The following is an 18,038-nucleotide window of genomic DNA, read 5'->3' on the forward strand; positions in this document are numbered from 1 at the left end:
ATATATATCTAATCTATGCAAAATCCTTAATCTATACAAAATTTAATTGTGTATGAATTTCGTGAATTTTATTCTTGGTTTATGCCCCACAACGATACGTTTATGAATAATTGTCCTTCTAACTATGTTACAACGTACAAGTGAAGAGTAACTGCGGAACAAGAAAACAACATGAATAATTCAAATTTTGATACAACTAATCCATCTAGAATACAATAAAATTTCTCAAACGGCAACACGATATTCCAAATGCTGTCGAGGTTAACTTTAAGCAAGGCATCGTTAATCCTTATATAAACTATTCCAATTTCGATTTAATTCACTCGGTTAGCCTTTAGTAAGAATCTTTCAGGAGTGGTGATATGTTCTATTCACTGAGTTGGTTAAATTACATTACGTTCGTCTATCTTACCTTATTCGAGTACTACTAACAAGGGAACATCTACATTGATAGTAGCATTGCCCAATCAAACAATGTGCAACAGATAGAGGAGCGAAGAAAAGTGAGAAATCCAAAGTTTTACGGGCCGACACCCAAAAACACAGGAGATACAGAGGAAAGAAGAATCTAAAATCATGTGAAAATAGCAATGCAAAAGATATACGGACACAGAAAGAACTTCAAAATGATTAAAGTAATCAAAATGACATTTACACAATTACATTTTCTACATGTTATAATTTGTGTTCCGTGTCATTTAATAAAACTTCATTGTGTGCTCAGTTGGCAACACTGCATTACATATGATGTTATTGAGCATGTCTGTGGGCACAATGTTTGTTTACTATACTGTTGTGTAAATGTCATTTTGATTACTTTAATCATTTTGAAGTTCTTTCTGTGTCCGTATATCTTTTGCATTGCTATTTTCACATGATTTTAGATTCTTCTTTCCTCTGTATCTCCTGTGTTTTTGGGTGTCGGTCCGTAAAACTTTGGATTTCTCACTTTTCTTCGCTCCTCTATCTGTTGCACATTGTTTGATTGGGCAACGCTATTATCAATATAACATGTTCCCTTGTAAGTAGAATACATGTTGCAAAAATTCATTACCACTTCTCGATCACAAAACATAGATGCTGAAAATGAAATCTTTGAGTTTAACGTGCCATGATTATGGCCATTAAGTTAAGGAAGACTATGATTAAAGCAAGTAAATGATTATGGAAGAATTAGTGAAATGGGAAAGTGGGAGGAAACGGGAGTACACCAACAAAACCGACGAACACAATGTTGTCCACACACACTTACCTGGCCGGGGATAGAACCAGGGACTCCACGCACCAGAGGTAAACGTTGTACCACTGAGCCACGGTGTCCCCCAAATATGGATACTGAATGTGGAATTTTACAGTATTTCTTTAACTTCATAACATTTGCTACATCCACAGTTTTTCTGCTTATGCCATACATATCTTTAACGGGCCCGTAAACACTTTTTCCAATACACGTTTCTATGTTGCAAATATAAATTTGTTTTGAAAACGGCTCTCAACAGCGTCTATAATTTCTCATCTCCTATACTCAATGCGTTCTACTCAGCCGTCAAGCGTAATTTCTCATTATGGCTACTAGGTTCAATGTCACTATTATACCAGGTACTTAAATTTTTTTTTTTAAATCTATTTTTAGACATAAATAAAAATAAAATAGTTTATCTAACATAATACACATAAATAACTCATTTCTCCTGCAAGTTTCGTAAAAATCTCGCGCAACTCTTCTATAATTAGCCATAAATTATAACATTGGATTCATTATTGGAGAAAAGTACTTTAGATATGAAAACAGGTCGTTATTATTAACCTACGATGACTATTCTGAATCTTGGGTTAGTCGTTCCGTGCTTCCGTCTCACCTCATTACAAACCTATTCATTGCCTTCTTCTATTGAGAGGCCCCTTCGCAACACGTGTAAACAATCTCTAATATATGAAACAACGCATTTCCGTCTGGAATTCTTTCTTTTCCAAGGAATGGAATCAGAGAAGCCATTAGCTCTGGAGTATTGTTTGTCAGTGGTCTCATTATGATATCCGCCAGTATTCTTACAGATGTGTGGGCAGCGGAGTTGACGTCATCACGTTGCAAACAAAAGAAAATGAATTCTAACGAATACCTTGTGGAGAACATCGATTTCCGCCGCAGATAAAAATAGTTACATCTCTTCCACTTCCACCTCTGCTACGTTTATCAATTTTCCAAATATTGGCGTTTATGGCGTCTCTGCTGAGTTTCAAGTTTCAATTTGTACATTGTCCATAAGATTGCTTTTTATCCTTTAATATGGTATCTGTGATCGATGTCATGACTCTTGGAATATGATAAATATATCCGTGTTTCAAGCTTATTTCTTCCAAGTTAATTCTACTCATAATTCTTCCAAGTCAAATTTTTAAAAATCAACTTCTTAGTGTAAAAAAAAAAAAAAATCTCTCGAAACAAAATATCTCAGATGCTTTCCTGAAACTGTTATACTATGATTTTGCAAAAATTTTGCAAATTCCTGTTAATTGGATACGAAAGGAATGGTTACATACAAGAGATTCAAAAATGACCTCGAAACAATAGGTTACATTTCCTGTTCTATAGGCCTATACCGAGTGAGTCAAAATGAGGTTACCGATTTCGTTAATTTATTATTCGAACAGTAATGAGCTTTTCTTGCCAATATGCTTTTTTTTTTCTTCTGGAATATAATCTCGCAAATCTTGTATGTTTCTATTGCAGAAGCGTAGTTATGTAGAAGTTCACGAGGAAACAGTTTAATCGAAGTGAGCAATATGGCTTCTACAGGCCACAGAGCGTTCTGTATGCTTTACTTTCATGGAACTAAGTCCGTTGCGCAAGTTCTACGGCATTTTTGTAGAAAATTCTACGCCATTTGCTACAACTGTAGTTGAATTGCGTGAGTGCATCACTGCAGCTATGGCAAATATCAACCCTGACATGCAAGAAAGAGTTTGGAATGAATGAATGAATGAATGAATGAATGAATGATTGGGGGTTAATGGGGACGTCAGCAACGAGGCTATATGTCCCCGTCACGAAGAGTTTGGAAAGAATTTAATTATAGAATAGATGTGTGTCGTGTAACTCGTGGATCGCATATTGAACATTTATAATATGTTAGAAAAAGAAAACTTTTTGGGGTTGATCAAACAGTGTGTGTGTAATCTCTGTTTACATACGTGTTATTAAAAGCAAAAAATAATTATTGAAATCGGGAACATCATTTTGACCCACCCTGTATTTTGATGAGTTGATTTTGAGTTTAACGTCCCGTTCAGCAGCGAGGCTATATGAGACGTGGACCTACTGATTAACGTGGAATCCGAACCACATGCGCTCCCGCCGGGAATCGAACCCGGGCCTCCCACGCCAAAGGCGCGTACACCCTGTATTTTATGTAAAGGAAGTATAACTTTCGTCTATGACTTTACGACTAGGTACTATATTGTTCATAGACAATCTCTAGCTATTGTTGTATAAACCATGTCCCACAATATGCTCTCCTCCTGCGGATCATGTTTTATGTCCTGTCTTTCAGTAGAAAAGAAAATGTAACTTTCTTAGGTAGCCGCATGTGCAAATTTAGTACAACACTCAGATCCAGTGGTTCTTTCAAAAAATAGTTCCGGGGGGCACATTTAGTATTTGGAGAAGCACATATTTTGACAGGGTACTATTCTATTTATTAATGTATTATAGACGTATTATTTTGGTTTCCTCCGGGGTGCAGTGCCCCCAAAAACATGTCTAGAAGAAACACTGCTGAGATCATCTTTCAACTTCTTGCTTCAAGTTCTTGGAAACGTGTTTCTCTAATAATTTAAACTGAATTCAATTTAATAATTTGAAAGACGCAGTGGTCAATGGTAGTGTATTTATCTCGGTTGCGAGTAGTCCCTGATTCGAAATGAAATCAGATTTCAAGTTTAACATTTATTAAAGGAGATCAAAATAAATTGTGAAAGAATTGATTGAATGAAAACGTGGAAGGAAACGGAAGAACTCCGAGAAAACCCTAAAATCTCATTCAAACAATTACTTCATAATAATCTATTTTCATTGAGCAACCATCGCCTTTAAACTGAAGGGCACAGCCGCGAGACGTTAAAGAGTTCATTTTGTATCAATGAATTCAATCATTTGTTTTGTCCAACGTTTCTGTCTCCAATCGTATTAGCTCAGAAAAACGCTTACTTCTTGTGTCCAGTGTTTCTTCCAGGCCTCTTTTTTGGGGAGCACTGCCCCCCGGAAGAGACCAAAATTATACGTCTACAATATAATAATAAATAGAATAGTACCAGCAGTGACCCCCGGAGTACTAAGTGTGCCCTCTCGGAACATTTTTGCTGAAAGAACGACTGCCTGTGTCATTTCTCCAACGGTAAGTTCCTGTTGAAGAGCATATTTACCAACAACTAATTCAGATAATAAATCCTGGCAATGTTTTAGCGCTTACCTCAGTAAAATGATTCTATAAACGAATTGCAACCAGCAGTGAAACATTTTCTGGTACATCTGAGAAACCTCTCTCAGTTGATCTACAGCCAATTCGGCAACCAAGAGCTACATTACGTAAACTAACAATAACTATTCTCGGGGAAATTCCATCTCGATGGATAATTAAAAAGAGTAATTATTATTCATATCTTGAATACATACAGCGATTACCATGAAGACACGAAGAAGAATCGTAAGATCTAGGAAGAAAGCCGATCTTCTTCTTATGGTCCTTCCTTCAAAAAGATGTCTATTAAAAGATCTCAAGAAGAGAAATCTATCAGTTGACAGCTGATCACTCATCTATCTACATATTTCTCCTGGGGCCGTCATGGGCTATGAACAATTACTTTAAAACCATCTCCTGACGCTGCTTTGAACAAAGAAGACATCCTATCACCCATCCCGGAGGCTGCCATGAGTGAAGAGGTTATTCACGACACCGGTCTAAGATTATTAAAGCTAAAGACAATTGAACCTTTATTTCAAGGTCACTTGTGTGCCGAGGACTTTATTGAACTCTGAACACATTTATAGAACTTATAAAAGTTTTACAAAGTTCTTGTAAGATTATTTATAATAAAATGTGATGTCTTTAAATACCAGTTCCGTTATTTAAGACTACTACAAAGCATTTCAATATGTTCCATCTACCTCTATTATAACCCGCTACCACTGCTTTAGATTTCGATATTTATCCTCATACAGCAAAATGTGTAAAGGATGCTGAGAACCTATTTTCCATACTGATTCAGCGTCATAAGAATCGGTTCTGTTTCCAATCTTATCTTTATTAAAACCGGAAGTAATAAATCTCCCACTTTCGGTTTCCGTATTGAATCCTTGTATAGTTTGAAAGTCTACCACAATGTCAAACGAAGCTCATTTGTTTTATTATTATCCTAATAATAAATGGCAGATGTCCGAATATATGAAAGACGCTATACCTAATTAGTATTACCAAAGAGACGAGAAATAACGTTATCTTCTGTCGTAAGTGCAGAATTATTGACTCTTTTCGTTTCGTAAATTTATTATCTCCTAATTTTCTCTTAATTGCATCTACAAGTTATCAGAATAACTCCATGCAACTGCAATGGCTATGGCTATGAATCATGTGTTTGAGATGGAAGAGTTGGCTGAACTAGTGCTGACCACGACACGCGTGAAATTTCTCATCTCGTGAACAACAAACAGCCACGGTAATTGATATAGTTACCTGTGCTGTCTGTATAACGAAGTCGTTGAGCAATTGCGGTGCTTGATGGGAAAACTTTAAAAGATGTTAAACGTAAACAACTAGAGATTTCAATTAAGCAACATTTACGGCAGCTGGAAGGCACAGGCGGCAGTGTCCACACCGGGAATCGATCCAAGGAGACACATTAGCGAATATGCTACGCGGGGCCCACTTGTTTTAGCTTAGTGACAATCTAAGAGTTTTCTTTATTAACTCTAATTTGAGTTACGATTTCACATGGCTCTCGTCTCTCGCTCATTTGCCATACTCTTAATTTGAATTTTCAAGGTACATCTATTAACATGTTTTCTATGCAAGACATGATACAGGCGAACAATCAAGAAGTTAAATTTGTGATCAACCGCTTGGACAAAGGGGCAGACTACTCCTTTTACATACTGACTAGTTTCACTGATTTCAATAAACAACCTTTTTCTGCTGATGTTACTGGAAGAGTGATTGAACATTTGAGGTCATTGGCGTCCCAACTACATCTGTATTTACCGATTTCTCCTGAGAAAAAAATGATCAGATGGAAACTGCTTTTCTAGATACGGAAAATGAACTTCCCTCTGTCGGACCAAAACAACTTCTCATATTCTACCTTGTCATTCGATGCCTAAACTGTTTCCTTTGCTACCGTTACAGGAATTTTCGCTCCAGTCTAAAGCTGTTTGTCCTAAAATTCCGAAAAACATAAGAAATCTACTACCATTTACCACTACATATCTGTGCCAGACATTTTCTTCTCATCTCTTAAATATGAAAAACAAATACAGGAATATGCTTAACTTGGATCATCACCACACTACGTGAGGTTGAATCCAAATGCTAAGCCTAAATGGTAGAATTGTATCTCTCGAATATCTCGATTTATAACGGTATTGAATTGTTATAAATCACTCATCTAGTGCTGTAGAATTGTAATTTATCACTTCATTCTTATATGTAAATTATATATATATTTAATTTCATAAGGGACCGCGAAGAATTAGCGGTTGCTACAAAGTATCCGAGACATCAAAAAGATTGGGAAACGCTGTTACAAACCACAGTTTCTGAGCGAGAGGCTACCGGAAAAGGACAAAATCAACTTTAGAGCGAGTGTCATCGACAACCAATCAATGTATACCTAGCGGTCTAGACGCTTGTGAGAGAAACCAACCCTACTCTTATCGAAAACCGCAGATGTTAAGCATATGTAATTACTACTCAAAGGATGTGTGGAATTCTCCAATAGCCTCTGACGTAAAGGTTAGTCGAAATGGAGAGAACTGAATATAACTAGGAAACAGAATTCGTAGTCAGCAAGCAGATGTTACAAACGGATTCAACATGGAGGAAAAAGCTTAAATGTTATGCGTGATTGCCTAACCACAGAGGAAAGGAGACTAGGTAGATATATAATGAATTTTGCAGATACAAATTATTTATGGGTCACGGTACAATTGCATGTATTGTGAGGTATTTATGGTTATGCCAATCATAGGCGGATGAATGAGATCTGTTGGTATGGAATCATCTGAACGAAAATTGAGTGAATAAACAGCATGCAAGTATTAACCCGCTATGCGACTGATGAGATGCGAGGACCAAGTCATTTACTATCAATTTTTAGGCATACACAAAAAAATAATCAAACCCGGAGTAGACCAATTACACCGGATGAGAGTAAAAAAAATACACTTTCACTCTACACTCTGATAATAACCTCCATTGCTCTGACTACGGAATTGTGAGAAAGCTTTCTTTATGGAGAAAAACTACTTTCGTAACAAAATAAGATTAGCTTTAAAAGGAAAACCCCTCTCTTTAGTCAGTTATTGTATAAGGAGAATATAATGAGTCACTGGATGGCGATGCCCCAACTCCCATCTATTTAAATATTTAAACACGAAAGTTGTCTTGTGATCAAGGTCCAGTAGAAGCATTATGTCACAGACCAGATAAGAGTGATTGTAAATCCTAATTATTTCTATTTTTAGTGATATGGAAAACATGGCCGTCTGTAGAATGGGAAAAATGGGACAATTTCCAAGCAGTGGGCTTTCGAAAGGTGTTCAAGTTCTTTGAAATATATGTCAAAATATATTATTTGATTTGCTCATAGTACTACATAAACAATAGTTCATAAAATTTCTGACTTCGAGGACTCTTTTGATATGATTACATTTTACCACACCCGTAATCATTTCTTTAATAGAAAGTAAGAAAATATTTTCATTTATACGACGATAGAAATTGTTATAACCTGAAGTTTGGAGTTACATTACAAAGCTCGCCAAATCAGATTCATTAATAACAAAAAAGTATATTTTTTTCATAATGAACTTAAATAATTTGCGAACCTCTGACTATTATCTCAAGGACCTTCAGAGATCAGCGGACTACAGTTTAGGAATCGCTACTATAACAAATTGAATGTAATTAATGAAGTTACGCAATGTACCTATTTTAGATGAAGAATTATGCGCGCTTATGTATCGATTTGTATGCGTGTGGCTATGTGACGTTCCTTCTGTATCATCTTTTGCCCCCTGCTCTTAGAAAAAAAATCCTACAGGCGTCCCTGATGGGAATCAAAATTCATATTAAATATTATCAGTATTTCTTTGAAAAATGAGAAAGTCTAATAATAATAATAATAATAATAATATAAATACGAGGATCAGTCAAAAACTTCCCGGAATGATGTAGTTTTGTCATTTGTGATGAACCACAATGAATATTGTACAATATAGTCCTTAGGTTGCCTAATTATGAATTTGACAAGTATAAACACCTGTTAACAGGCGGTGTAGAGTAGTGTAGGTAAACGTAGGAGTGCGTAGTGATCAGTCGATGCAATTTCATAGATCGAGCAATGCATTAATATCCAAGTTCATGTGCAAATTACGGAAAATCTGATTTAGAGAGTTTGATAGCCTTACAAACAGTTTAGCACCATCGGAAGCTAAAAATAGGCCTTTTCCATTTCATCAACATAGAAGGGAGCTAAACTAACGCGACGGTTGAACTTCGGAAGATACCAGCAGACGCCTTTCGTCGTTGTTTTCACAAATCACAGGAGCGGTGGAGCAAATGTGTAGGTGTGTGTTCTGAAGATACCTCCTTTCAAAGCGATTAAGTTAATGTGTATTTATGTTGTAGTAATAGAGAGTTAGAACAGATTTCCGGAAATTTTTTAGCTACCCATCGTAATAATGGAAACTGTTTTTTTCTTAAATAGTGCTCATCGTTTGAATTTTTCTTTTTTTGAGTACTATTTTATGCCCTTTCTAAGATATCACTCATAAATATTGACGAAAACAACCAATCATCGGGGGAAAATGTTAAGTTCAATTTTACCGTATCATATAACAATAATATACGTACATTACATGGATAGCATAAATACCTACGTGTATTAAACGCATATTGTTGAAAGTAAACCTGGAATCTCATGGGACATCGTCGTTATTGGTTTTCTATTGCGGATACACATAGACATAGTTGCAATGCCGGACATTAATATTATACATACTTGGAGTGCTTTATGCAAACGCATTGCTCTTTTAGCATAATGCTTGATGAATATTTGATTGTATCAAAGGCATATTGCCGTTTGTATTATGCAGTTGCCAATAACAAAGGGAAACAAGTTACAAGCGAAATGCTCTCTCACTGCTCCATACACGTGATTCACATTTTTTTTTTTTAAAAAAAAGGTACTAAATACCTTCACATATTATGCGCAAAATTCACCCTCACAAGCTTTTTTATTATTATTTAGTAACTCGCACACTGTTCATCTTGTGATCGTAATGTTCTTGATTAAATCTCGTCCCCAGCAGGAACTCTCTTCATTTTGGTCTCACCATCGAAAGAGAGATGCTGCAAATAAAGAATTTATTTGTATCCCAGAATATAATAATTTCAAGCTGATAAACATCCTAACTAGTGACCACTTTGTGTATTCGTCCATAAAGTTTACCATGACATTGAGCGGCGGAACTCGCAGGAGTAATCAATATGATGGTAGCTGTTTGGAACATTTCATGACAATTTACGGTTTCCTACACATCGGCCATACCTAGCCCTTTCTCTGCTCTAGTGCCTACCAGTCCAACGATGGGAGAATATTGAACGTATCACAAATGGTTCGGATTTCATCTTAAACTATAGGTCTAGTTCATGGTGCTCGCTGCTGACAAGGAGCGCTGAACTTCAACAAACAAACAAATAAATAAAGGTCGTAATTTCGATCATCACATCTTTATCCTTCATATTTTCTCTCTTTTGTTCAATCGTTTACTCATAAAGCTTTTTTTTTTTCAAAACAAACATCAAAAAGACGGTTAACTTAAAAAATTGAAAGTGCAAAAATAAATTATAAAATTTAAAAAGGTCACTTTTTTCAACTTTTCATCTCTACACTTCACCATTCCATTTTATTCTTCATTTTACGTAAATCTGCTCCTCTTTTTGCAGATAATTTTTATTCTAAAGCTTATTCTGACAGTTTTCTATGAATGTCTTTCACAAACGGTATTTCATCCACTAAATACACGACAATTAATTGCGAAGTTTGTACAGTCCGCAGTAAAAAAAACCTGCAACATCAGCATATAAGTTTATTGTGAAGCGACGAAATCTTTTGCTCCAAAGCAAGTGTGCAGAAGAGAACACCGAGATTTCTCGTGCGTCATTCGTGCCACTTAGATGTTATGTTGATTCCCTGGGCTGTTAGGCGTAGTTTCACAATAACTTACATGCTCATGTTGCAGGTTTTTTGCTGCGGACTGTACCTTCAAAGCTAAATTTGCTACTACGTTTAAGCGTAGTGTATTCATCAACAAGTATCATCTTTTGAAGATGTGTCAAATATTGAGTTTGATGCATATGTGAATTTTGTTCTACAGACCTGAAAAGATTATAATATATCATGGCTATGAAACAGTAGATAGCGGAAGACAAAGAAGCCACTGCGGATTGTCTAGCGGCTAGAGTGTGTGCTCTAGAGTGTACGTGGTCAGAGGTTAAATTCCTGGTAACAGAGCATTTAAAACATTGAAGACATGACAAGCATTGGCATTGCAACTTAAACTGTGGATACACATGTCATATAGCCTCGGTGTTGAAAAGTGACGCTGAACATAAACAAACAAAAGTAGACAAAGAATCGAGCAGCCATCAATGTCTCTACAACAAGGAAATGACTTCTAAAGAAATTCTTAATAGGAGACGAGCTTGCGGCATTTGTTTCTTCGAACACCGTACTGAACAATTGTGTTGCAGAGTTCAAAATGGATTAGACGTGCATAGAAGATGAATCTCGGAGCGGAGCACCCACTCTATGAGCAGGATTAAAGCAACTTTTGATCAATATAGATAACAGAGGATGATATTTACATCTATCCCTTTGCCTCCCAGATAGTCTTCAAAACAGTGAAAATATTCCTCCTCCTCACTCCCCAAAATCTTCGAATAGGATCATCCGTGCCTAAGGCGATGGCCAGCGTTTTAATAGCCTCTGAGGACTTTCGTAATGAACTATTTATCAAAAATGTGCGAGTACTATTCCGAACTATTAAAGAGTTTGCTTGGAATAATTAAGTTTAATCGAAATGGAACGATATCCAAAATGGTCACGATGGACCTAGACAAAGCACCAGCACAATATCACTGACATCACATCAAGAAATGAAGAAGTATTGCTATGAAATTTTGCATTATACTGTATACTCTCCGGATTTTGTGCCCTCAAACTTTTCCTCTTTCCTTTCCTTTTAAAAGCAAAAATAGAAAAATAAAATAAAAGGACACCCACACATTTTCAGTAAGGAAGACGTTACATGGCCGTAACCTATTTTTCCAACAATAGTATTGAGGAATTACACTTTATTTTATAAGAAAAAAATCATCTGGATCGGTGTAAGAAGTCTTTTGAATTAGGCTAAATGTGCATTTTTGCCTTTTTGGTTAGGATAACACTTGCCAATCACCCCTCATGTGTGTTGCCTGTTTATTAATTTTCCCCACAAAGTCAATGCGAATTCCCCACAGACCACTCAAAATACTGAAGTACATAATTTCAAAAATTTCTCACTCAAAGAGATCATGAAAAATAGCCTCGAAAAAAATAATGAAAAATACATATTCTTCCATTCTTCAATGAATTCATGTTACATGTGAGAGAGTCAATTTTAAATAAATGGCCACTAATACTTGACTGTCGTATGTAGCCCCTTCAGTGGTGACTTGAAGGAAATCACATCGCCAAAAATTATAACAAAGCTAAAAAGAGAAAAAAAAATACTAATGTCCTAATGTTGCGTAAAAAAAATTAAAATATTCTTACCTATCTCATTTCCCTCAAGAGCCGACACTGGTCCCTTTCTATCTTAAAGCAGTTTGTTTCCAAATTACTACTAAATAAACAAGAGAATCAACCGTATTATTTTGATAAACTTCTATCTTGCTGTGGAACAAGTTTAACAGGAGTGACTTAGTTTGCATATACTAGATGAGATTTCGAGTGAAGAGAGGATTGCAAAGATGGGAAGTACTTCAGCCAAAGATTCTGTGTGAAATGCCAGAAATAACAAAGGGGAAGATACTACGTATTTAAAATATCACCCAAATAAACAGTCGCTTGGATTCTCAACTCTCCATGGAAAGTAGACCCTAATGCCTCAGAATTTAGTATTTTAGCTATGATTTTTAAATAGATCGTTAGAACGCTGCTTTTGTATAGAGTTTAAATCCTGTTTCGTATACTTGTATCGAACCAATGTTTTAGTATTTGTATAGTGTTCTGTCAGTGTGTAGCTATTCCTAACGTACGTTTCGCTACTTTTCGTATCACCTTCTTCAGAAAGCATTTACTAAAGAACATCAAGAAACTAAGCTTTATTTCATATATTCTACTAGCTGAACGCTTGTTCTTCGCACGGGAGAATAGGTTTATAGAAATATTTGAAATACCTTTATCTTTCCCTTAGAAAGCATATTTCAGTCGAATCTAGGTGAGAAAGAAATGGTGAGAATCTAGGGGAGAATCGGCTCCAAAGAAGGCGAAGACATTTCCATATGCTGGCAAGGTCATTGCGTCAGGTTTTATTTATTTTATTTTATTTATTTTTTTGCGCGCGTAGGATAATTTTTATTGATTACCTTCAAGAAGAAAAATAATGAATAGCGAGTATTATGCAAACTTATTGCAGCGTTTGAGTGATGAAATCAAGAAAACACGGTTCACATTTCGCGAGAAAAGTGCTGTTTCATAAAGACAATGCACAAGTTTACACATGCGTTATCACGTTGGGCAAGATCAATGAGTTAAAATTCGAATTGCTTTCTCACGTACCCTATTTGTCAGATTTAGCCCCCTCGGATTATTTTCTTTTTTCAAACTTGAAAAAACGGTTCGGTGGTAAAATATTTGCTAACAATGAAGAGATGGAGTCTTCTGGTTAATGGCTATTTTGAGAAGCTCGACAGTTCACACAATAAACAGTGTCTTATGTCTAACAGTGTCTGATGAAGCCAATGTGTTCAGTTAGCTGGCGAAACTGTCACATCGTTATTATTTTTAAAAATAAACGTTGCTTACTTCAAGAATTTGTAATTCTAGTTTAACTTATGGATTTATCCTGAACAGTGTGTTTTATTTTCAAGCGGTATCGGTGTTTGTAATAATTCTTTATATTCAGGGGTAAAAGTGCAGAGGAACGCGAGGGACAGCGTTCCCCAACCTCCAAAAAATATGTACGAAGTTCCCCCAATGCCTGAAAAAAATATAATGGGCAAAGATGGGCGGGGGGACGGCGTGACGTCCATGTCATGCCGCTACCTACCGTCCCCCTACCTTTTCAGACCCACTTTTACCCCTGTTTATATTATTAGTCGCATTATATATACTGTAGAGTTCAACTACTGAGTTAGAATAGCTTGTGCATGGCTGCCTCGAAAGTAAACTTTCACGTGACACAAAGTACATTACTGAAAGTTTAGATTGATCGAGAAAAAAAAAAAGTTATAGGAACGTATAAAATAATTTCCAACCAGAAATTTGTAACGAAAACTGTTGAAACATGATTTTCTTACATAAAATACTGCAAAGGCTGTACCTAAGGAAGTGGAACATTCCAAACCTGAACCATTAAGAGCTGTCATCTTTAGTGCAAGCTGTTTCGGGATAAATTCCCGATCAAGACATTCGGTCGGATAGGTGTATTAACAAAAAGCCAGTATTCCTGAGTGAATTTTTTGTTACTCACATCAGAAAAATGCTGGGATGATACCTACCATACAGGTCCCAGGCTGTCTCCTTCCTTTTCCATTTCGCGGGAAGTGTGATCACCAAAAGGAAGTCATCCCTTATACGTGACTTGCTTAGATAGGTCATACACGTCAGTAATACCCAGAAATATACATATTTCTTAATTCCTGTTCTGTTGAGTATGGTTAAGCACAGGATTAGTATTTTGGAAGGGAGAGGTAACTCATGTGTTAGTCGCTCTACCTTACTTTATACCCTGCTAAATATATACTGTAAAGGAATATACTTTCCATAACACGGCTCATAGGCTACAAGAAATGACCACACTATGCAAAACCATGTTGTTGTTCGAGGTCTATTTGCAATGAAATTGAAAATCAAATCTTACGTCCCACAGTTATGCCGGATAGGTTAAAGGAGATGGTGATGATAAAAACAATTAAGGAAATGGTGAAATGAACAAAGTGGGAGGAAACAGGAGATCTCCGAGAAAACTCACGTGCATGGTGTTAATCCACCACAAAGTATATTTCATACGGCCTGGGATCGAACCAAGGACCCCATGCACCAGAGGTGAACGCTCTACCACTGGGCCACCTCGACCCCTATTGCAATGAAATTAAAATGAATTTGTTCATCATAAAAATTTAGATACGCTTTTCCACACCTTGTTAATCCTAGTGTTCCCCTTCATGAACTTTGCATATTTCACGTCCCTTTGGGCCGCGGTGGCTCAGTGGCAGGGCGATCATCTCTGGTGCGTCTGGTCTTTGGTTCGATCCTAGCTCGTGTAAAGTGGTGGACAAACACCATTGCGTGGGTTTACTGTTTCCCCTCTCACTTTCTTCATCCCAAAATTTCACTGGTTATTATAACCACTGTCTCCCTTTACCTCGATGCATAATCGTGGGACATTAAACTAGAAGTATCGTTTAACACTACCCCCTCCTGAGAGCTCCTCCCTGGCTAAGCGGTTAGCATACGCGCCTTTGGCGCGGGAGACCCGGGTTCGATTCCCGGCGGGAGCTCATGTCGTTCGGATTCCACGTTAATCAGTAGGTCCACGTCTCATATAGCCTCGCTGCTGAAAGGGACGCTAAACTGAAATTCAATTCAATTCAACTACCCCCTCCTCCCACTCATTGCTCTGGGTCCTTTTGCTATTTCAGATACAGTATTTATTTGTCAAAATATTATTATTATTATTATTATTTTACCTAATAATAATTTGAACAATTTGTATTCATTTCCAGGAAAAATCTATATACAATCGTTCTGCAATATTATTTTTATCCAGCTTTGTTCTTAATGGAACCACAGTTGTTCGTCAGTACTTACTTTGTATTTGTACAATAATTTAACGCTTCTTTGTTGAACATTCCTAGTATTTATAATTAACGAATGCAGTTTATTTCTGTCAATGGCTTGCCCCTCCCCCTTGTTCGATCTTCACGCACCTCCCAGGTTCGTAACCTCTGATTTAGAATAATAAATAAGAATTAAAAATATATTTCCGTAATCTAAAAAATACTGAAAATATTCTTAAACACAAAAATTTGTAGGAAAAAAGTGTTGTCTTCCATTGTAATTAGAAATTTAACTTTATTTTACTTTATTTTTCTCTCATGGCAGGTAAAGGAGTCACACGATAATGGAAGTGGACAATTATGAAAAGAATTGGTGGGAGAAAATGGAAGAACTCCGAGAAAACATACGAACACCATGTTATCCACTACATATTACCATGGCCTGAGATCGAACCAGGGACCCTAGCACCAGACATAAGCGCATCACCACCGAATCACGTACCTCAATTCTTCAAATTCTCTCCGTCATATCACAAGTTAATACTCGACACAACTTATAGAATCTTTCCATGTGTGCATGCAGACGTGCTATTCAAAACTCGCCAATTCATAAATAATAAATAATAAAAACCGCCTAATGTAGTAAATAAAAATGTCCCATTGTGCTGCGACTGATTAAGCAATTACTTCTGGATTCAGTTTCAGGTTGAAACAGGGTACAAATTCTATTCTTTACAAGATACTTCAACTTTACATAATTGCCACATTCATCAACGAATTACATTCATTCACTTAACATCTTCACTTGTATTGTTTACAAATGAAGAGCTACACTTTCATCCAGTTCTCACCGAGACGTGGCAATGAATGGTAATTGTTCTCTTCCGCGTATTTTGTTTCCAGTTCTCTGGAAAATGAAACAAACTTTAAAATCGAGCTATCGGTCTTTAACAGATACTGCGACGGCTCAGAAGAGATTCAAAGGGTGTTGACATCAACAGAAACGCAAAAACTATACAACGAGTAGTTGTGCAGACACGCACGAGAATCAGAGAAAGAGGTTAGATACACGCGCGCGCGTATCGCACGCACAAACACAAATCAAAATATGTGTGGACGTACTCACGTCACGGACTAGTTAAAGAGAACCACGTGTAGTAGTAAAACAGCCCCAGTTTCTTCTCTCACCTTTAGCCAATGTACTTTGGTGGTGATGGAATATTCCATCACAAATTAGAGAAACCTCACAATTTGCAACTGATGCGACACCCAATCCATGAATTATCTGACGAGAAGCGGAATGGAAAGCCGGCTGAGAGTGCCAAACCCTCTTGTTGGAGAATTGCGACTGAAACCCATGTCACGGCAGACGCCCCTTTTTCCTCAAAGGGAGTGTCCCGAGAACGGAGCAACAAAGGGTGTGTTACCAGAGTACCAGAAGACCCCGAATGCAGAAAAGAAAAGCTTAGTATGACTCACCTTAGGGTGGACGTCCGGAAGAGCAGGCACACAGGCAGTGGGCTATTACGAAGGGTTGAGCAACACAGCATCCCAACGGCAAAAGATGAGACTGCAATGCATGCTGGGATGATGTCATCGTCTACCAATCGGAAGAGGCGCCGACGCAACCAGAACGGATCGATGCGCTCCCTTCGCATCTCTCGCCTTTGCTCTGGTCCAATTGCAATACACGTGTGTCGGTGTGTGTGCATATAGAGCCAGGATACTTTTCCCTTTTCAGATATTTTCCTGAACCTCAAGTAAGGGTCATTCCCATAAATTATCTTTGTAATCCGCTTTTGTTCCTTCGTCGGAAGATTGACTTCCAAGTTGCTAGTGTCATGTTCTTTGGGAAAGAAAAAGCGCTGGATAATATATAATAAAGGCTTCCCTCATTCTTCAACGGCTACAGAATGAAAAACTACCTCACAAGTTTCAGTTCTATCTTTTTCTCGTAAAAAAAAAGGAAGGACCATTGTTCAAATTACATGACCACTGTATCGTGATAACTACTTCATTCTTAGAATTGGGTGTCTTTTGAACATTCTCCTTAGAGTATACTTATCTTCAAAATGATTTTCCATTAATAACTTAAAAGTGTGTTTACAGTGAAAGGAATTGAAATTATAAATTTTTAAATCTTTATCTAGAGCCATCATTAGATACGATAGATTTAGATAGATTCGAATGCAATGTTTCTTTTCAGCACAAAGAGCATATAAGACAGAACCTACTAATTTTAGCAGAATTAGAACCATTGTTCACATTTGTATTCGAGGTAGGTAAACGGGAACAGGCAGATGGTTCTGTAATCCAGCTCCTTCAGAATTGAAAGTGTAGCGGTGAACGCCTTATACCATCGAGATTGATCATGGTTAGTGCTGCTCACAAGATAAGACGAGAAACAAGGTTTTTCTCGTCTGGTATAGAAAATTTTGTGTAAGACTCGTCTCAATGTTCGAACAAGTCCTTCTCGCCTCGTTTCGTAAAGTTATAACGACAATCCTGCGGCGTGGACCAGACCACCAAATTTATATAACGACACTTATTCAAAAAAAAAGTTCTGCGATGAACCACCAATATATATATATATATATATATATATATATATATATATATATATATATATATATATATATAGAACGTCGTTACTCAAATGTCCTCAGTTTTTATTTTTATACAAGCAAGGCTACGAAAACCACCATAAAACATTTTACA

The 18,038-nt window shown here is 36.9% G+C and overlaps 1 protein-coding gene across 1 annotated transcript in view; it reads right to left on the reverse strand.

The window, feature by feature from the left end:
* The window catches only part of LOC145667134 (uncharacterized), a 408,945-nt gene extending 391,367 nt beyond the window's left edge, over positions 1 to 17,578 (reverse strand). The window contains exons 1-2 of the mRNA XM_081734875.1: positions 17,555 to 17,578; positions 16,800 to 16,841 (exon numbers count right to left, since the gene is read on the reverse strand). Coding sequence (XP_081591001.1) covers positions 16,800 to 16,841; positions 17,555 to 17,578 — 66 coding nt within the window. The remainder of the gene's footprint in view (positions 1 to 16,799; positions 16,842 to 17,554) is intronic.
* Positions 17,579 to 18,038: the final 460 nt, after the last annotated feature.

Source organism: Thermobia domestica, chromosome 12 (assembly GCF_964235325.1).
Source record: "Thermobia domestica chromosome 12, izTheDome1.hap1.1, whole genome shotgun sequence".
Classification (NCBI taxonomy): Eukaryota; Metazoa; Arthropoda; class Insecta; order Zygentoma; family Lepismatidae; genus Thermobia; species Thermobia domestica.